The 21,960-nt window shown below is 39.7% G+C and overlaps 2 protein-coding genes and 1 long non-coding RNA gene across 3 annotated transcripts; all 3 read left to right on the top strand.

Annotated features, from left to right (window-relative positions):
• Positions 1-198: 198 nt before the first annotated feature.
• usp12a (ubiquitin specific peptidase 12a) lies at positions 199-7,944 on the top strand. Its single transcript, XM_048175051.1, has 9 exons — positions 199-342; positions 1,694-1,774; positions 1,871-2,084; positions 4,444-4,676; positions 4,800-4,876; positions 4,968-5,051; positions 5,172-5,369; positions 5,594-5,672; positions 7,113-7,944. Exons 1-9 carry the CDS (start codon positions 295-297, stop codon positions 7,212-7,214), a joined length of 1,116 nt encoding a protein of 371 aa, XP_048031008.1. The 5' UTR covers positions 199-294; the 3' UTR covers positions 7,215-7,944.
• Positions 7,945-10,927: 2,983 nt separating this feature from the next.
• Positions 10,928-16,000, top strand: gpr12 (G protein-coupled receptor 12). Its single transcript, XM_048175457.1, has 2 exons — positions 10,928-11,478; positions 13,691-16,000. Exon 2 carries the CDS (start codon positions 13,703-13,705, stop codon positions 14,726-14,728), a length of 1,026 nt encoding a protein of 341 aa, XP_048031414.1. The 5' UTR covers positions 10,928-11,478; positions 13,691-13,702; the 3' UTR covers positions 14,729-16,000.
• A 144-nt stretch (positions 16,001-16,144) lies between these two features.
• LOC125257645 lies at positions 16,145-21,756 on the top strand. The gene is made up of 2 exons (XR_007182436.1): positions 16,145-18,954; positions 19,564-21,756. It is a non-coding gene; the product is annotated as an uncharacterized LOC125257645 (long non-coding RNA).
• Positions 21,757-21,960: the final 204 nt, after the last annotated feature.

Genomic DNA, 21,960 nt, shown 5'->3' with positions numbered 1-21,960 from the left:
GTTTTATTTATTTTTCTATTGTATATTGCACTTATTACTTTATTAAAATGACTGACATGGATTATTTATTTTTATATTTTTATATCATATTTTATTGTATTCTCTTTTATGCCACTGCTTTTATTGTGTACTGTACTAATGCTTTGGCTATATTAAAATGATTTGAATAATATTCTTCATTCTACTCGGGCACTAAGACCCCGCGAAATTCCCTCTGGCAGGAACGCAGTCTGTCCTCACGGGGACTCCTTTTCGCCTCCGCGCGGTGATTGGGTGGAAGATGGCGCTGGGCGAATGGAAATCCTAATGACAGTTTCCAAATTTGCCTCTTTTTGTACCATGGTGAGTAAATATCACTTCAGTCACGGATAACTGGCCATCAGCACACGCATGATATTGTAATGGGTCGCGTGCTGCATTAGTTCAGTCAATCTGACTCCTTGGGTTGCCAGTTTTCCTCTGCTGCAGTTGCGAGCTGTCTTTTTCCGTCTGTGTGCCTGCTATGAAATTTGCCTTGGGCCTAAATTATCACTGTTATCGGGTAGAAATGCGAAACGACCGTATTGTCTTTGTATCACAACGTTAAGCTTTTAAATTCGCCCGTCCTTATAGGATTTGCTGAAGGCAGCAAAGCAGAGATCTGCTAACTGCTGAGCTGAAGTGTCATTCAGTGCGGGTTATGATCGCGAGATGTGCTTAATAAGCGCGAGACAGTGACATCTAAATAATCTCCGATTGTTATTTATGTGTAATAAAAGAGTACAAGCATTCAGGCAAGCGTTGTGTTGCAAACGTGAGCATCACGGTGATGTAAAATGCGTTGAGTGTACCTGTGCTTCAGTGCTAAGCTGTTGCCAGTGCGGTCACATCGTGATTTCATGGTCCCATCCCCTCTCTGCTTCTCCGTACCCAGTATGTGCCTCCATATCTTATTTGCTTTATCTGCGTTTTGATTGTCAATTCCATTTTTTCCATGGCAGTTGAAGTTTTTAAATGTAAAAATGACGGCAGTGAAATGCTAATGGCTGCTAATGTAATTTTTCCCTTTAAAATGTGCCGTATATTTTTGCATTAGGGTTGTTTTTATGTTCACATTTACGTGTTTTTTTTGTGGATTTGCAATTTAAAAACATTAATGCAGAATAAAAATCACTTCATGAAATTTGTATGAAATTTACCATGATAAATATAGTTTCCACCACAATATCAGTTACTACAATTATAGTTAATACTGCTAAACCACAATAGGTTAAAGGTGCCCTAGAACCAGTTTTTACAAGATGTAATATAAGTCCAAGGTATCCCTGAATGTGTCTGTGAAGTTTCAGCTCAAAATACCCCATAGATTTTGGGGCATCATTAACTATGCACAGATTCAGCGCGCGACCCCTTTAAATCGCGCTGAAACTCAATGTATGTCTTTTCCATGTAATGAACTCTTGTTATTCAACTATGCCAAGGTAAATTCAATTTTTGATTCTAGGGCACCTTTAATAGTATCTCCTTCTAAAAATTGCACATTTGTTTGTCGGTTTATTTATTTTTTAAAGAAAGTGGTGTGTAATATAAACATATCATAGTTTTATTGTAGAAACAATAACTGTATGTGGTAGAAAAAACTGTGGTAATTTTTTAAGGGATTCTCTATCCAGTGATAAGCAGCCTGATCAACTGTTCACCTGTTCCGTTTCAGGGCGCCAATGCCTCCGCTTTGGAGAAAGAGATTGGCTCGGAGCAGTTCCCTGTCAACGAGCATTACTTCGGATTGGTTAACGTAAGCAGAAGTGTTCCCTGCTGTCTACCATTGTCTCCTCCATGTTTATTGTCATGCTCTGGAATCAGTGTGTGTTCTGTGTGTTTCGATCCACAGTTTGGAAACACCTGCTACTGTAACTCTGTGCTCCAGGCTCTGTACTTCTGCCGGCCGTTCCGGGAGAAGATCCTTGCATACAGGAGCCAGCCGCGCCGCAAGGAAAACCTGCTCACCTGCTTGGCCGACCTGTTCCACAGTATAGCCAACCAGAAGAGGAAAGTTGGTGTGATACCCCCGAAAAAGTTCATTACTCGACTGCGGAAAGAGAATGGTAAGACGAGCAGGAAGGGATTGTATTAAAATTCAGTTTAATGTTCTCAGCTACTTCTCGGTTTCAGTATGGATGCTAGTTCTAGGTCAGAACAATTGAAGAGGTAAAGCACAAGAAGTTATTCTTATGATGCATTCAAGTCTAAGCCAGCTAAAGCAACACAAATAATGCATCACCTTTAACCTAATATATATAACATAAATATTATGTAATGTACACGTTTTTTTGCATGGTATTTAACAAATAAATAATTAATCTAACTGTAAAATAGTTACTTATATGTTCTGTCATACACAAAACGGTAATAATTTACAATAAGGTCCCATTAGTTAAGATTCTTGGATTAAAATATCCAAAAACCACTAGAACAATGTTATATATTTTGTTGACTTGTGTACTTACATTATCCCAAATGTTTCCAAGAATGTTTAAATCCAGAGAAATAAGCCATTTTTTCCAGGACACGGACCATGTCCGTGCATTGCCTGTCAATGACGTCATAACCACGTTAACCTCGATTTCTGGTTTTATTTTGTAGAAACCATGGACACGCCAGAGATGCTTTAATATATTATGTGTTTTATTAGACAAGGAAACAACTGTTTGGATACATTTATAGACCGAAAACTAATCATTGTTATCAGTCGTTCTTATTGATTGAATCTTGATTTTCCGCAAGTACCATGTTTTTACCATGCCTCAGAGAAAAACAATATTTTGTCAAGTGGCTAATATAGCAGAATCAGATGCAGCTTTATTTTTAGTAACAGTAATACAGCATTTTCTCCGTCATACAATATGTTTTCAAATTAATTTCATGCCATTTAACAACACAAGCCACCCAGCGTTTATTAATATGATGTTTTAATATCGATCTAGCTTACTGCAGTTTGCAACAAGTGTCTCACAGCAGCCACCTAGCGATTGCACAGAGTCATGTTATAACATCATTTTCAACACACTCAAAACGTATCTAATATGATAAAACAGCGCCGCGTTACCCCACATACACTTGACCAGAAGAAGCGAAAGCGGCAACACCTGCGGCATAATAAAAGTCTCATTGCTCTTGAGCCGTGTGTCACGCTCGTCTCTCATTAGCAATCGCTCCAGCGGCCTTATTCTGCTCCCACAGCACTCAGCCCTTCTCTGCTTCATACTACGGTAACATTAATAATTTCATCCATGATCATGATTTCTGCCCGAGTCCCATCCTGATTCTTTTCCACCGGCTGTGAGGTGAAGATGACATCTCCCATGATTCCGCGCTCAATCTTGTCATCATCAAGCTGCACCTTTGTTTCGAATAGGTGACCTCTAGTGGCAAAAACTACATATTGTGCCTTTAATTTTAGCTAATGCATTAACTAACATGAACTAACAAGAGGCAATTCATTTGTTACAGTATTTATTAACCTTTGTTAAAGGGTTAGTTCACCCAAAAATGAAAATTATCCCATAATTTACTCGCCCTCATGCCATGCTAGGTGTATATGACTCTCTTCTTTCAGCCAAACACAATCAGAGTGAACGTGTTATAAGAAATATCCTGGTTCTTCCAAGCTTTATAATGGGAGTGAATGTTACCCTAGATTTTGAAGCCCAAAAAAGTGCATCCATCCATCATAAAAGTAATCCATACAGCTCCAAGAGGTTAATAAAGACCTTCTGAAGTGAAGCGATGTGTTTTTGCAAGAAAAATAATCATATTTATAACTATAAACTGTAATCACTAGCATCCAGTAACGGCCGTCTGCACGTTCGTGAGAGAGTCGAGTTCCAGCAGAAGGGTGCCCTTTGACCCGACGTATGATGTAGGATGTATGACGTAGGCGTAGCGTAAGCTTAGGTGAGAATAGGATAGAGCAAAACAAAATGTCGGTCACAAATTAGAAATTTTAAAGAAAATGTCAGAGGATTTCGATATAAGAGAAGCTACGTCATACGTCGGGTAACTAAATAATAATAAACTAGCCTGGTAAATGTTTAATAAAGTTTTTCATTGTTAATCCATTTTAACTAATGTTAACAAATGGAACATTATTGTAAGTGTTATCACAAAACTTTAATTTTTTGAAATAGCAATATCATCGTAAAACCATCTATTTCAGAGTTGTTTTCCGCCATCTTTGTTGTGAACACCCGCATTCAACGTAACATCTTGGGTCATTGACGTGCATGTAACATAATTATGATATTTCTGATTTGAAGTTTTGAGGACCACAATAATCTAGATGAAGCGAGTGAAATTAGAAACATTTAAGTGTTTTTTTTATTGGCCAGAGAAACGCATTTGATTCTTAAGACACGATTCCTTGTGCTATTTTATGCAGCATTCTTTCTCTCTGTCACCCCACAGAACTGTTTGATAACTACATGCAACAAGATGCACATGAGTTTCTCAACTACCTGCTGAACACTATAGCAGACCTGCTACAAGAAGAGCGCAAGCAAGACAAGCAGAATGGCAAACTGGCCAATGGCACACTTGACTCCCAGAACAATAACAGCACCCCGCCCTCCTCCACCTGGGTTCATGAAATCTTCCAGGGCACGTTGACAAATGAGACACGATGCCTCACCTGCGAGACGGTAATTGCACCTCACGTAACTTAACCGGATACCGTCCAATAAGACCGTATCCTGATGATTCTGCTGACTGTGATTGGCTGTGCTTTTATCTGAGGTGGGTCTTTGTACTTTGCTCTTTCACAGATAAGCAGTAAAGATGAGGATTTCTTGGATTTGTCAGTGGACGTGGAGCAGAACACTTCGATCACACACTGTCTCAGGTCTGAAAGCACACTCACACTTGAACCCAATGCAAACATGAATATGCATCCATTTTAATAAGCTATTCTTTTTCTTACTGGCCCCATATAGAGGTTTCAGTAATACAGAGACCTTGTGCAGTGAGTATAAATATTACTGTGAGGAATGCAGAAGTAAACAGGAGGCACACAAAAGGTGAGCATGCATTCATTCCTGTCAGCTTCCTGATTTTTTTATTTTTTATTTTTTTTTACTGCATATATATATATATACTGAAAATACTCGATACATGAATATGTCTGTGTTTGACTCTAGAATGCGGGTTAAGAAACTTCCCATGATCCTCGCCTTGCACTTGAAGAGATTTAAATACATGGAGCAGCTGCAGCGCTACACTAAGCTAAGCTACCGCGTGGTCTTCCCTCTGGAGCTCCGCCTCTTTAACACCTCTGGCGATGCCACCAATCCCGAGAGGCTTTACGACCTGGTCGCTGTGGTGGTGCATTGTGGCAGGTGAGTCAGTAAAGATTTTGATGGAAACCAGGAAGCTAGAATGGACTTTCAGACCTTTTACAAATGCGCTTTTCTTCCTCTTATGTTGAACGATTTCACAATACTTGCTTGTCTGAACAGAATCTCTTCATGGAAGCTTTTTGAAATTTGTCCTTGCAAAAAAGGAGAAGTGTCTTGATTTGCTTCCTTGAGTAGCTCATTTGTATGTATGTGTTCTTTTACAGCGGTCCAAACCGAGGACACTACATCGCAATTGTAAAGAGTCATGATTTCTGGCTACTGTTTGATGACGACATCGTAGAGGTAAGCTGCCATCCGTCATGTATAATAGCATCAGTCATTCACTGAGATTTAGGGTTCCCACAGTTATGGAAAACCTGTAAATATTAGGGAATTTTAAAATGATGATTTGCAGGACTGGCAAATTAAAATATATTTAAAATCTTAAGTTATTGGATGAATAAAATAATAAATAAAAAAATAAATAATAGTTACATTTTTATACTATAAGTTTTTATAGTGACGTATTATATGTGCGGATATACATGTGGAAAAATACATGAAAGAAACATGTATAGTTATAATCTTAAAAAATATTTAATAAATAATAAAGTAATGTTAAAAAGTAAATCAAACCATATAAATATTTTATAGTGAATATGTGTGTGTATATGTATAAATGCATATATATATATATATATATATATATATATATATATATATATATATAAACATTGATATGTTTATTTATTATCTCTTATAAAAATAATTAATAAATATATAAACAATAAAAATAATGTTAAGTAAATCAAATCATAGAGTTTTATAGTGTTTGTGTGTTTGTGTGTGCATATATATATATATATAGTTAGTCATATTTAGCTCTAAAATATTTCAGAAGCTAGAAATTGCTCTCTGGGATTGCAATCATTAAATCGTAATTAATATAAAAAATGTAAAAGTTAAAAAGAGTTAAAAAGTCGATTAAATGAGCATTTTCATAGTGACTTTTTTTCTGGTTATGCTTAGCACTAAAATATTTCTTAAGCTAGAAATTGCTGTCTGGGAGTGCAATCATAAAATCATTATTAATATTAAACATAAAGGTAAAAAGTCGATTAAATTAGCATTTGTTATACTGATTTTTTTTTTCTGGTTATGCTTAGCACTAAAATATTTCATAAGACAGAAATTGCTCTCTGGGAGTGCCAGCATAAAATCATAATTAATATAAAAAATAAAGTTAAAGTTGATTAAATCAGCGTTTATTATAGTGAATTTTTTTTTTCTGGTTATGCTTAGCACTGAAATATTTCATAAGACAGAAATTGCTCTCTGGGAGTGCAATCATAAAATCATAATTAATATTAAAAATAAAGGAAAAAAAGTCGATTAAATCAGCATTTTTATCATTTTTTTCTGGTTATGCTTAGCACTAAAATGTTTCATAAGACAGAAATTTCTCTCTAGGAGTGCAATCATAAAATCATAATTAATATAAAAAATAAAGTTAAAAAGTCAGCATCAATCAGCATTTTTATAGTGAATTTTTTTTCTGGTTATGCTTAGCACTAAAATATTTCATTAGATAGAACTCTCTGGGAGTGCAATCTTATAAAATCATTTAAATTTATTATTTTGTTTATTTATTTATTTTTACAATGGTCATGAAAAATTCCAATCTTGATGATTATAATATGATCTTTCTGCATTTGTTAAAAAATGTTTTGTTTCTCCCTTTAGAAAATCGATGCCCAGGCGATTGAAGAATTCTATGGATTAACCTCTGAAATTTCCAAGAACTCTGAGTCCGGGTACATCCTGTTTTACCAGTCCAGAGACTGAGAGAGGCCCGAGCGGCGTCCCCTTACGGACACCTGTGCAGCAGGCGTGCCTGTATGCAGAACCCTGCTCCATCCCACCTGTGCAGGTTCTCACTGCAGCGGCGCCTCACACACACACACACACACCCCACCCCACCCGTCCAAGCCCTCCCTCGCCAGTCTCCACGCAGCAGTAATGTTGGACGCGATGCAGTCGCAAGGCCTTTTGAACGTCGTTTGTCAGTTGTATTTACGTTTTAGGAGCGTTTCATCACTCGTGTTCAGTCCTTTACTGTGGAGAGAATGTGTTTAATGTCACAGACTGTATGATATGACGGGGATTTGCATTCAACTTTCATGCTGCGACCTTTTGATTCCTGTGGCTGTGAGGAGGCTGAAGACTTGTGCATGGGGAAAGCGGGTGTGTTTATTATAATGGCGGGGAGGGTCTAAACGCTCCGGATATGGGGCATTTCGGGTTATGTATTTCTACCTTGTACAGAGTGATATTTGTATAAATAATATGAGAATTATAATAATATTACTGATATAGCCAAAAAATGAGAATAGAACCATAAAAGATGTATAACACTATGGTGCACTTTTGATACAGTTTTGTAGATGTTGGAAGGTTAATGTGAGGGTTTGCTTGAGACGGCCTGTTGTGAAATTATCATTTTCTGTTTTAAAGAAAAAGAAATAAAAGTGTATACACCAAGATAGGATGTATGCATGTAAGCATGTAAATACCAGCTATCACCAGCCTACTGCGATTTGATTGGACCCCATACATACAACCAAGCCTTGCCCTGTGCTGATGACTCATTCTTGGTCACTGTGGCCCCTCAGTGGCCGGTCAAGATTACTGCAAGACGGATAACTGCACAGCATCATTCCTTTCTTTTTTTTTTCTCATTCTAGCTCAAAAGGTTGTGTGTTGTTTTGCAATGATTTGGTCCATTTGCTATGCTTAAAATGAGGTAGATGCTTAATTCTTTCAAATTTGCATGAAGCATTACATATATTTATTAGTTCTTAAAGGGATAGTTCATCCAAAAATGAAAATTTGGTCATCATTTACTCACCCTCATGTTGTTCCAAACCTGTATGAGATTCATGAACACAAAATAAGATGATAAGATGAAGAATGTCGGTAACCTTACTGTTGATGGCACCCATTGATTTACATAGTATTTTTTTTCCTACTATGGAAGTCAGTGGGTGCCATCAACAGTCAGGTTACCCACATTCTTCAAAATATCTTTTTTTGAGTTCAACAGATGAAAGAAACTTGTACTTGTTTAGAACCACTTGAGGGTAAATAATGACAACATTTTTGGGGGTTAAAGGGTTAGTTCACCCAAAAATTTATTATTTATTTCATTTATTATTCACCTTCATGTTGTTCCACACCGGTAAGACCTTCGTTCATCTTCGGAACACAAATTAAGATATTTTTTCCCATAGAAAGCAACAAAATTACTACATTCAAGTTCCAGAGAAGTAGTAAAGAAATCGTTAAAATAGTCCATGTGACTACAGTGGTTCAACCTTAATGTTATGAAGCGACAAGAATACTTTTTATGTGCAAAAAAAAACAAAAAACGACTTTATTCAACAATTTTTCCTCTTCCCTGACAGTCTCCTATGCAGTTGACGCAGTGCTTCCATGTTTACGGCTCATTATTGGCCGGCTCTTGCGTCAGCATCATGCATGCGTCGTGGTGATCACGTGAACAGTGTTGGCCAATACTGAGCCAGCATTTGGACATGAACACGGAAGCTCTGCACTGAGTTCACTGCGTCAACTGCATAGGAGACTGACAGGGAAGAGAAAAAATTGTTGTATAAAGTCGTTATTTTGTTTTGTTTCTGCACACAAAAAGTATATTCATCGCTTCATAACATTAAGGTTGAACCACTGTAGTCACATGGACTATTTTAACAATGTCTTCTCTGGACTTTGAATGTGGTAATTTCGTTACTTTCTATGGGAGATAAAATAAAAAAAACTCTCGGATTTCAGCAAAAATATCTTAATTTGTGTTCCAAAGATTAACAAAGGTCTTATGTGTTTGGAACAACATGTGGGTGAGTAATTAATGACAGATATTTCATTTTTGGGTGAACTAACCCTTAAACTATCCCTTTAACAGCAATTCTCAAATCTGTCTCCTTTGAGGCCTATACTGAGCCTAGTTTAAGTGTGTGAAGGATTTTATCAGACATTGTCACTGACTGTGCAGTTTAGTCTATGAGGAGGTGTGAGCCTGTCTGAAATAGTGCAGACTGAGAAAGAAAGAGGCTTGGGGACGAAGGCTGCACAGGGTTAGAGAATGGAGGAGAGAGGGAAGATAGTGGGGGAAGTGGGTGACACAGATGAGCATGCTGTTAATAGCGCGCGCCGAGAATAGCTCTCACAGGGGAGCAACACAATGTGCATCTTTCCAGAAAGATGCAGTCTGAATGTCAGATGCTAGATAAATGGGTCTCATCCTACAGAGACACATTGCAATACCTGCTGGGTTGTTCGAAGTAGGTGGCTTTTCCATTTTGAAAAGATGATTTTTAAAGGGAATTAAGATTTTAAACTTTTAATTCTATCAGACAAACTATGCCTTTATAGTGTTAATATATTGCATTTTGCCATGTCAAGCTAAATTCAAACATTGTAATACATGCCTTGGCATGTGTTGACATTCAAAAACGGGTTGACTTTTGCACTTTTAGCCAATACAGGTGTTTTGCTAAAGGTCATGATAAAAGAAAGAGAATTCAATGCTAATAATTCTACAAATATATAGTTTTTAATAAGTGATGTGCACTCTCCTGAGAAACCTAACAAAATGAGAAGACACTTAACCTTTAAGAGTTAACATCTTTTTTCTTTTTGAGGGTTTTTATTATTGTGGAGTACTATTTTTGACAGTGTTATGATGCTAACAGGGTTTATGTAGGCCTATAACACTGGACATTTTTTAATATAATATAAAATATAATATTCCTATACTACAAATAAATTATTTTTAAATAAAATATTATGTTAATAAGAGAATACAGGAGAACAAATGCAAAATACCTTTTATTTTATACATATATATATATATATATATATATATATATATATATATATATATATATATATATATATATATATATATATATATATATTAAGACTTCAGATGCAAAAGCCTCTAAGTGCCATCTGAAATTTTCTTCTAAAATAAGCATTTTTATCAAGCTTGTATGTTTATGTTCAGTTATTTCACTTAAAGGTGCTAAAGAGGATGTTTTGTTTTATACATTTTTGCAATATTACTTGAAACTGTCTTTACTAACTGATAAAAGACTATTTATTAGGTGTACTGAAAGGAATAATATTAATATACATCATCTGTGCACGAGGTAGGGCCTTAAAAACATCAGCCAATCGTTTACGCGATCATCGCGTAAACGATTGGCCCTCTGGCTTGTCAATCACTTCCGTGACGTTCCTTGTGAGAGACGTGTGCGGATTGGCTCTCTGGCTTGTCAATCACTGCCATGACGTTCCTTGTGAGAGACGTGCGCGGCTGCGCGCTCCAGTAACTTTCCACACTCCGCAGGCGCCGCATGCAATGTTTTTGTCAGGAGACAGGAGTAACAACTGCAGATTATGAGTTACCTGTGGTGAGTCCGACATAATGAATCCACTAACACGACACAGCCAATGCCGGTGGTAAACACTCGTGTTCCAATACTTGTGCACGAGTTTTGGGAGGCGTTCCCTCGAAATTCTTATGCATGCGCTCATTTCAAAAACTCAGTTTTTCTCATTTCAAAAGACTGGTTTTTCAGTCGACGAAAAGATCCTCTTTAGCACCTTTAAATGGCAATAATTAGGTCCTTTTCATTGCCATTAAAGTGAAATAACTGATATATATATTAAAAAACGTTAAAAACACGTTTATGTATTTTTGTTTATGTGTTCATGAAAATGCCACATAGTGGCATCCTTTAGTTTCCGAGCAGCAGATACATAGGTGACAGGACCTTCTGGTCTGAGAAGGAAAGCTCACCCCTCCCAGCGCCTCGCACAGCCGCAGTCGGTGGCGATGCTCGTGCAGACGGCGAAGAGCCGCTATTGCTGCTGGCTGTGACGATTCTCCGGTCCGGCATCACAGCATCCGATTCCTCCGTCCGTCCGCGCGGCGCTGCACCTGCAACCAGCGCTGCCATTGAATACAATGGAAAGACAAGAAGGACGCAAAAACATCTAAACAGGCGCCTCTCCTCTAAAAGACAAGGTAGGGAAGCCTCCAGATGGGGAGTGAATGGAGACTGGGAGTATTCTGCTTGTATTGCTTTGCATTTTACAGCATATATCTAAATGATTTTTTACAGAGCGGGAGCTGAAGCGTTATTATAAAGCTAAAAGGACTCAAAGGGGAAGCAATGGTTGCATCCAGCTGCTTGATGTTCTTTGAGATTCCATATGTGATAAAAGGATGCTGATGCAGGGGTGCTTTTATAAGCAGTGGAACCCGCCTTTATTCAATATCAGCACTCAGTAGTGCCCTCCCTTCATTTTTGATTTCCCACCATTGTACTGTAGGCTATGATTCAAAATTATCTCAGTAATAGCCGGTTCCTATAGCCACTTAACCGCTGAGGTAAAATCTTTATCTTAATTTGATTCTTTGTTCTGAACAAAAGAACACCATGATTCTTGAGACACTAACAGAGAAGTAATGCATAATTAAAGTGAACAATGGCTTTTGTGATAATTATTATTGGCTAATTTTCTAGTAATTTCTGTTATAATGGATTGTTATAATATCTGATTTCTTTTTGAATGGCTATACACTGTAAAAATTTAATTTTAATGGGGAAAATAATGTACAAATACTACAGTAAACACCCGTCAATTGGTTAAAATTAAAAATAAATATAAACATTATGTATGTATATAACAATACATGTAATTTTGCTGTAAAATACTAAAAAAGTATGAATCACTTTATAATTTACTGATAAAATGTGCATTATACTTAAGGCAATATTTATAATTTTATGTTAAAAAAATTCTATAATTTTTCAAAAGCTTCTTTAATTCACAGGAAAAGAGGCATTCCCAGAATTCTCTGGTTTAATTGGTTTAAAAAGGGAGTTTTTTTATTATTATTATTTTTTAATCAGAGTTTTTATGTTGTATTTATTTATAAAATATTATATTTATTAGGGATGCACAATATATTGGTCACCATATCGGTATAGGACGATATATGTTCATTTTTAGAGTTATCGTTATCGGCCAGATAAGGAAATTTGTCCGATATATTGAAGCCGATAAATAATGGATTATTTCCTTCAGCTGAGACACTCGTTTAGATGCGTACTGTTCACTATGATGGTTTTGAATTGCTTGAAATATTATTGAAATAACTTCAAAAAGAAAAATACAGTCAAGTCATTTAAGCTACATAAAATTATAATGACAACACTATAATTGTGTGCTTGGAACATGTGAAACTTTTGTTTTGGTAATCAGGCTCTCAAAATTATATATATATATATATATATATATATATATATATATATATATATATATAATAAAATTTATTTAAATTTATCAGCCGATATATCGGTTATCGGCTTTGAAATATAAAGAATTATCGGTATCGGCCGAAATGTTCATATCAGTGCATCCCTAATATTTATAAAATATAATAATATAAATATTAAAATAGCTCAGTTATGTGTTTTAAAATTACACAATTTAATAACGTGAGAAATTGCAAAATATAGTTACCAAAATGTCATTCCATAATGGCATTGTAGTTCCATAATTGTCACTGTATTTTTTTTTTTTTTTTACAGTGAAGTTCTGGCAACCCCAGCTGCTAATTCTTTTGTAAATGTATTATTTAATATTTGAAAGGATAATGAAAATTCTATCAGCATACCCTCCTGTCCTGTCATTCCAAACATGTATGACTTTCTTTCTTCTGTGATTCTGTGGAACATAAAAGAAGATATTTTAAAGAATGTTGGTAACCATACAGTTTTGGTTCCCATTGACGTCCATTATATTGACCAAAAAAATATCTTCTTCACAGAAGAAAGAAAATGATACACGTTCGGAGTTACTGTAAGTATGATGGAAAGTAAATGCTGACAGATGCTGTACACTAAAAATAAAGGTCCCAAAATTTGTTTTTCACAGCAAAGCCATAGAAGAACCATTTTGAGTTCCCTAAAAGAACCTTTCAGTGAACAGTTCTTAAAAGAACCATTTTTTCTTAGTGTGAAGAATCTGAAGAACCCTTTTCCACTATTAAGAATCATTTGTGCCATGGAAAGCTTCTACATTTAACCATCAATGCCAACAAAGATCCTTTATTTCTAGTACAGTGGACTTTTTGTGATCAGATATAGAGGATTATATTTTGTTGTTTTGTCTTTTTTCTTTAGACTAGCTATACTCCTCATTATGTTTTTCTGCGTGTGTCATTATAGACGGGAGGCAGAATGAGTGAAGAGGTGGCAGTTTCTCCCAGCTGGCTGGCTCAAGAAACCACGTGGGGCAGCAGCGGTGCGGGGAGCTTAGAGAACATCACCTTCGGAACGTACCCACCCGCGGTTGTCCTGCCGGCGAGGCCGCCCGCTGAGCTGTTGGTGAACCCGTGGGACATCGTGCTGTGTTCGTCCGGCACCCTCATAGCCTGCGAGAACGCCCTGGTGGTTTTGGTCATCTGGCAGAACCCAGCTCTGCGCGCTCCCATGTTTCTGCTGATCGGCAGCCTAGCTCTTGCTGACCTATTGGCCGGTTTGGGGTTAGTCCTGCACTTTACCTTCGCTTACCTGCTGCGCTCTGACTCGGCACAGCTTCTGACTGTGGGTCTGGTGGTGGCGTCCTTCTCCGCATCTGTTTTCAGCCTGCTGGCTATCACCATTGACCGCTACCTGTCGTTGTACTACGCCCTCACCTATAACTCTGAACGAACGGCTGCTTTCACATACACCATGCTTGTGCTTCTATGGGGAGTGTCGTTGTGTTTGGGTTTGCTGCCTGTTACCGGTGTGAACTGCCTGGGCCAGGAGGCGAACTGCAGCGTGGTTTGGCCGCTTACAAAAAACAACGTGGCCGTTCTATCCGTGTCCTTCCTTCTGCTGTTCGGCCTCATGCTACAGCTCTACGTGCAGATTTGTAAAATTGTCATGCGGCATGCGCACCAAATCGCCCTCCAGCACCACTTTTTAGCCGCCAGCCCTCACTATGTCACAACGCGGAAAGGCGTATCGACCTTGGCGATCATTCTGGGCACATTCGCTGCTTGTTGGATGCCATTTACAGTCTACTCGCTTATAGCTGATTACACATACCCGCCACTCTACACATACGCCACCCTGGTACCCGCCACCTACAACTCGGTCATCAACCCCGTAATTTACGCCTTCCGCAATCAAGAGATCCAGAAAGCACTGTGGCTGGTGTGCTGTGGATGTATCCCTGCCAGCGTGGCCCATCGGGCACGGACCCCCAGCGACGTCTGATGTGCCTAGGGAATTGCACAGGCCAGAGATTCCACTGGAACAAGAAGGGGCGTGCTCGTCACCCGTTATGTCTTCCCCAATTGTTATGTGACAACCACTGCCACACGATCTTTGCCTGATCCTGATCCGACCAGCTGCCACACCCTGTCCAGGAAAAATAGGTGCGGAAATGGATGTTGTGTGGCAGGCAGCTGTAAATATCTTGTACATATACATGCTTTTGCATTTTTTGTGCTTGTTTTGGCTTGGCCACAGTGGCAGCCCCCCCTGTTGCACGGGCTTTGAGGGAGGAGGAGGAGGAGGAGGATGAGGGGCAGCACAAGGCGGTCCTCTTGACTGGATCCCGAAGCTCATTCATCTCGTCCTGCTGTTGCTGCATTCAAGAACGTGCGCTGAACGTTAAGTAACCGCGGTGTGCTAAAAATAGATGAGGCGCTCTGTGATCCGCGCCTTGCGTCCTCCGAGGAAACCGACCTGGAGAACGAGAGGGAGGGAGAGAGAGGCGCGCTCTCTCTTCTGTTTAAATCTCAACCCAAGCACGGCCGAATGTAAAATGTCCTCCAAAGCAGAAAACCATGAAGAGCTAAATACAATCTCAGAATGAGAACCACTCTATAAATAACCGTACCCGTCGATGCCTTTATTTTAGTTTGGAACGGAAGTCCATCCTCTTCCATAAATGCGGGATGAAAGCAACCAGGACCCAGGAGAAAGTGTTATGTATGTTCATTTAAACAGCCCCCAGTGAATAGAGGCTCACTTCAAAGAACTGTTGATTACAAAACGTGCATTAAGTGTCTGCGAGAATAAGAGGCCTGTTTATATGCAGCGACATGGAGAATGGAACTGAATGTATTTCCTATTGATTTGCTTTTAATTTGAATTGTGCCCGCAACACTCTGAATAGAGCACTGCTCCTGTTAATAGGTTCAACTGGTAATTACTACTGGATACGGGATACCTATCACACAATGGTAGCTCATAGCATTTTGCTTAAAATTTACATGTATTACATTTATACAGAAGGATGATTTGGCCACTTTCTTTCCACAACATTGCAGACCCCTTTTACACTTATGCGTTTTTGTTTTAAAGCGGCGTTTTAAAATGAAAACAATCCTCATCTACACTGGCGTTTCCACAGCGTTTTAGAAACGATCTCCGTCTACACTACTCGGAAAATCAAAAACCATGTCACATGACCGTTCATGCACACTGGGCATGCACGTATAAGTGTAACCAGCCTCTTGTGCATGTAGGTAGCTGCTGTATTGGGGGGGGGGGGGGGGAAAGGCTGCTAAAAATGACAACAAAGCCAGCAAATATTGCAGTCAAAGTCCCTTTAAGACAAGTCATTTCACTCGGCGGCCATCTTTGAAACGCCTCTCGGGCATCCAAGTGCAGCTCCAATCTATTTGAATGGGGAAACATCAAATTCTCCAAAGCTGTTTGCCAAGCTTTCAATTAAATTTCATATTTGAAATCACCAATGAAATCTGACAACAACTGTCTCATAAATTTTGTTTCTAAACGTTCGAATCATGGCAAAAAAACAGGTATTTTTCAGGCGGGATCAACCTAATGCGCATGCGCAGTCCTAAATGCGCGTCTCTTGTGCCTCATTTCTGAGGCGCGCGTCTGAATTTCTAATGGCCGCTGCAGTGACGCGATGACTTTACCAATCGGCGACTGGCTCTTATTTAGAAGGCGGGACTTATTCCACCATATTTGTGCGTTTACACGGTCGTCGAGGATACACAGAGCGAACGTGGAAAGCGTATCAAAATTCGATTTCTAGTATAAATGACAGGCGTAATCGTAGCAAATCTTAAGCGTTTTAAAACGAAAACGCACTAGTGTAAACTGGGCCTGAGAAAAATTAATTAGAGGGGTAAGTTGGAACATGAGTGAATCTCACAAGGCTTGTAGTTCATTTATAATAGTTTTTTAATCATTACTGATATCATTCTTTTGATTTTGGGGTGAAATATGACGTAGTTTTCATGAGAAATTATATTCTGTTAAATGATATGCCAGCCAACTAAAAAGAGCCTTCAACAGATTTACAGTCAGTCTGATTTTTAGTAAACTGTTGAATCTCCTCAAACAGTCAACATGACAAGATTATAATGAAGAGAACAGCTGGCCTCTCAGAGCTGGCAAATGTCAGATGAGGGAGAATGTTATTATAAAATCTATCGTACTTTCATCACAACTGAGGCTGCAGTCATGCTAGTATTATGAGCTGAAGTTCACCCTTGCTTTTTACCTTATGCCCTCCAAATGCCAACCAGCCACTATCCATTTCAGTGTAGTGGCAGAATCCATCAGCGAGCAATAACTACAGACAGAGTGTTTCATCAAATTATAGCAATATTCTGGCAGCAATAACAGCCATGCCCAAGCAAAACCAACACCTCAGCTAGCCGAAAAAAACATCCATGAATAACTCACAACGAAAATATGAGTGGATTCTAAGAACGACTGACATATGTACTTATTTTAACATCACCCGAATTATATTAGTGAACTTTGGATAAAGAATAAAAACAGGAACTGGACAGATGTCCCAATCCCTGCAAACATGTCCATAATCTCACTGCCTCGTGTTCTCTCGTCCAGAAAGTGACTGTGCCCTGCCTGTGTTCATTTACGATATCTAACTATGAATGAAATCTCTCTGTACACTCAATGTGACCTACTCTGCAGTATGCATTTGCTTTTGCGAAACTTAGAGATGTTTATACGTGTGAGGAACGTGACGTGTAAGGCGTGACTGTCGGTGCATGGCCGCGCGTGTGTGTGTACGTGTGAACGCATGCATATATCTTCGTCTCTCCACGGACAATGATGTAGTTGGGGGTAATAATGTATATTCCCCATAGACCTGCATGGGCTAGAGTGGCTACCAGTCTTCCCATCGCACCCTCCTTACATCGTGCCTGCGGGTCGGACACACCCTTGTGACCTTTTTTGCCTGAGTGACCTCTATACGATTCCATTGAAACAGCACATGAGCGGTAGCAAGCTGGTATGTGAGTTTTAATAGGGCTTAGCATGGAGATGATGACCGGTCTGTTGCAGGTCACATCTGACCTTTGAGGAATAGTTTATTTTGCTATATTCATTGAAAGTCTCTATTTTCCCCTCTTAGTCTGGTTTCTTTAAGAATTCCTGAGATTTTATTTTGTAATCTGATGCGCTGTACATCCTCTTCTGAATGTATTGACAAAGACGTTCTCATCATTGCGATGGTATTCTACCGATCGTCTTGATCCTGTAAATAAGGCATGTGACTTTAAGGAGGCATGATGGCATGTCTCACCTGGTGTCATAGAGCGCTGCAGTGATGCATATATTTGCAGGCCAATTTGTAGGCCCGGAATTTAACATCACCTTGGTTCCCTCTGCAAAAACCCAATAGGATTTTTTCATTGAATTTTGGATTATTGCAGGAAATAAGTTCTGTGACCAACAAAGGTTTATGATTCTTACAGGTTTTGTTCACAAAACTTTTATGACTTTTGAAGCCAGAATACAATTGCCAGAAATAGATAGCTAAACGTTAGATGTGTAAAAGAACATCAGCGCCATCCTCTGTAATATCGCGTTTATGCCATGTTGTAATTACCATAATTTCGAGATGACAACACATGACGTTCTACTCGGAGCTGTTCACATCCTCAGACAGGGAATTATGCATTTCTATGTGTAACCAGTCCTTTTCGACTTGCCCCAAGCGGGATTTGAACCGGCGTCTCCAGCATGGGAGGCGGGTGTGCAAACAAGGACGCTAAAGACCCATCTCTAGCATGCCTCTTCAGATCAGGGGAGTGAGGTTTACTAGCCAGCTTTCATTACACTCACCTCCCTAAACCTCACTTCCATCTGGTTAACGGCACCAATGTAACCGGTCTTGCTTGACCTGCTCTGAGCGGGATTCGAACCGGCGTCTCTGGCATGGAAGGCGCGCATGTAACAAGGAAGCTAAAGACCAGTCTCTAGCATGCCTTTTGAGATCAGGGGAGTGAGGTTTACTAGCTGGCTTTCATTACATTCACCTCCCTAAACCTCACTTCCATCTGGTTAACAGCACCAATGTAACCAGTTTTGCTCGACCTGCTCTGAGCGGGATTCGAACCGGCATCTCTGGCATGGAAGGCGCGCACGTAACAAGGAAGCTAAAGACCAGTCTCTAGCATGCCTTTTGAGATCAGGGGAGTGAGGTTTACCCACACTGCTCTTACTAGCTGGCTTCCGTTACACTCATCCCCTAAACCTCACTCCCATCTGGGTCACGGCATCAATGTAACCAGTCTTGCTCGACCTGCTCTGGGGTGCGTTTCCCAAAAGCATCGTTAGCCAAGTATGGTAGCAAGTTCCATTGAACTCTATTGGTAACAATGGAACTTGCAACCATAGTTGGCTCTGGGAAATGCACTCCTGAGCGGGATTTGAACTGACGTCTCTGGCATGGGAGGCAGATGCTTAACAAGGATGCTAAAGACCAGTCTCTAGCATGCCTCTTGAGATCAGGGGAGTGAGGTTTACTAGCCGGCTTTCATTACACTCACCTCCCTAAACCTCACTTCCATCTGGTTAACGGCACCAATGTAACCGGTCTTGCTCGACCTGCTCTGAGCGGGATTCGAACCGGCATCTCTAAAGACCAGTCTCTAGCATGCCTTTTGAGATCAGGGGAGTGAGGTTTACTAGCTGGCTTTCATTACACTCACCTCCCTAAACCTCACTTCCATCTGGCATGGAAGGCGCGCACGTAACAAGGAAGCTAAAGACCAGTCTCTAGCATGCCTCTTTGAGATCAGGGGAGTGAGGTTTACCCACACTGCTCTTACTAGCTGGCTTCCGTTACACTCATCCCCTAAACCTCACTCCCATCTGGGTCACGGCATCAATGTAACCAGTCTTGCTCGACCTGCTCTGGGGTGCATTTCCCAAAAGCATCATTAGCCAACTATGGTTGCAAGTTCCATTGAACTTTATTGGTAACGATGGAACTTGCAACCATAGTTGGCTCTGGGAAATGCACTCCTGAGTGGGATTTGAACTGACGTCTCTGGTATGGGAGGCAGATGCGTTAACAAGGATGCTAAAGACCAGTCTCTAGCATGCCTCTTGAGATCAGGGGAGTGAGGTTTACTAGCCGGCTTTCATTACACTCACCTCCCTAAACCTCACTTCCATCTGGTTAACGGCACCAATGTAACCGGTCTTGCTCGACCTGCTCTGAGCGGGATTCGAACCGGCATCTCTGGCATGGAAGGCGCGCACGTAACAAGGAAGCAAAAGACCAGTCTCTAACATGCCTCTTGAGATCAGGGGAGTGAGGTTTACCCACACTGCTCTTACTAGCTGGCTTCCGTTACACTCACCCCCCTAAACCTCACTCCCACCTGGGTCACTGCACCAAATGTAACCGGTCTTACTCCACCTGCTCTGAGCGGGATTTGAACTGACGTCTCCGTCATGGGAGGCGGATGCGCTAACAAGGTTGCTAATGACCTCTAGCATGCCTCTTGAGATCAGGGGAGTGAGGTTTACCCACACTGCTCTTACTAGCTGGCTTCCGTTACACTCACCCCCCTAAACTTTACTCCCATACGGGTCATGGCACCAATGTAACCAGTCTTGCTTCCACCTGCTCTGAGCGAGATTCGAACCAGTGTCTCTGGCGTGGAAGGCGGGTGCACTAAGACCACAGTCTCTAGTGTCTGTCGCTAGTGTACCTCTTGAGATCAAAGGAGTGATCTCAAGTAAGCTTTTTACAAGTTGAAATCTCGTAATTATGGTAATTATGACATGGCATGAACACTCATTCAATCTTTATTTAAAAAGAATTTTTTCATATGAGTTAGAAGAATTCGCAAGAGCATGATTATAAACACAGTGAGGTTTGTGAAAGCGACTAGTGAGTAGATGAGTTTTCCTGTTTGGCATGATGACGTTTAATGTCCCCAAAAAACTCTGTAGTCCCATTTAACCACTTGTTAACCTTTTTCAAAACATGTAAAAGCTTTTAAAAAAAATCTGAAGGGGGTATTACTGACTTGAAAATATCTTTAGCTTGTGTTAACCACGGACCTTATTTCAGGCATTTAACCAAACACCCATTGATTTCAGGATGATGCAAGCGGAGGTGCTAAAATACTAACTTGTTTCCGGCCTACAAAAATACATAATCTCTGCTGCACTCTATTCTGCAAAAGTTAACCTTGGGCCACATTCCAGTGTCTCCTGTTGCCTGGGCATGCTTGTCTACAGCGGATTGAGAGGGTTAATGCCTGATGCACATGACTGGGAGATTATCACGTTGGCTTTTGGGGGTTAGTTTTCTGACTAAAACATCATATCTCCGTCTGTTTTTGAAAAGAGCTTTGTAAAATGATGTTATCATGCTTTGTGCCTGATCTCTGATGGATTTTCCACATGCAGATGGACGTTTGCCTATTGAAACCATTATATAAGTAGACTTGTATCCAACTGTAGATGATTGTGTTCTGTAATCCAATGTAAGAGCTTGAAAATGTCCAACCGAAGGGCTCGGATGGGAGTCTGTCTCCTGTTGTGGTTTATTTGAAGAGCATAGAAGAGGAAATCACCTCTGGGTCCCACCTCTGGTTTGGTGTCTTGTGAGGAAACTTTCTACATTTACAGTAAGATTCAGACTCGTTCTGTACTTTATTTAGATACTAGAATCGAAATCTTGAACAATCCGAGGAGCAGTCGGGTGCATCGGTTTCAGCATCTTGTGTACACGTATGCGTAGTTTTAACTGTGAAATGCACTTTATTTTTTTGATGAGAAAAGGCACAACAAATTACTTATCTGCAAAACAATATTATAAGAATTATAATCAACATGCACTAATTAACATTGTATAACATTGTGTTAATGTGTTGTATATTTTTCCAAGGTGTTGGTTGTATACTTTTATTGCTTTGGTTAGTTTAATGAACTGAGAGATCTTGTTAATTTTGTATTAAAAAGAATGTGCTGTGCATTAAAAATATCCTCGCCTGGGTTTATTCACACTGGCACATCAATTGGCCGAGTGCCGCAAATCCACTGTTGCCATGGCAATCCCAGTCTCAGCTGTACTGTTTCCATAGAGACATGAGGCTCTGAATCAAAACTGTCCTGTTTCCATGACAAAGGCACAGGGGGGCAGGAACGGAGAGCGATTTAACGTGATTCGTCAGATTTTTATTGTC

Source organism: Megalobrama amblycephala, linkage group LG22 (genome assembly GCF_018812025.1).
Source record: "Megalobrama amblycephala isolate DHTTF-2021 linkage group LG22, ASM1881202v1, whole genome shotgun sequence".
Lineage (NCBI taxonomy): Eukaryota > Metazoa > Chordata > Actinopteri > Cypriniformes > Xenocyprididae > Megalobrama > Megalobrama amblycephala.
The sequence above is the reverse complement of the archived record's forward strand: the minus strand, read 5'-3'. Positions and strand labels throughout refer to the sequence as shown.

What these genes read in the sequence shown, in the direction of transcription:
- usp12a (XM_048175051.1), top strand. Translation starts at nt 295, where the DNA reads ATGGAAATCCTAATGACAGTTTCCAAATTTGCCTCTTTTTGTACCATG. An exon ending in GTGGTGGTGCATTGTGGCAG is followed by an intron (nt 5,370 to 5,593) that starts GTGAGTCAGTAA and finishes GTTCTTTTACAG; the next exon opens with CGGTCCAAACCGAGGACACT. An exon ending in TTGATGACGACATCGTAGAG is followed by an intron (nt 5,673 to 7,112) that starts GTAAGCTGCCAT and finishes TTCTCCCTTTAG; the next exon opens with AAAATCGATGCCCAGGCGAT.
- gpr12 (XM_048175457.1), top strand. Translation starts at nt 13,703, where the DNA reads ATGAGTGAAGAGGTGGCAGTTTCTCCCAGCTGGCTGGCTCAAGAAACC.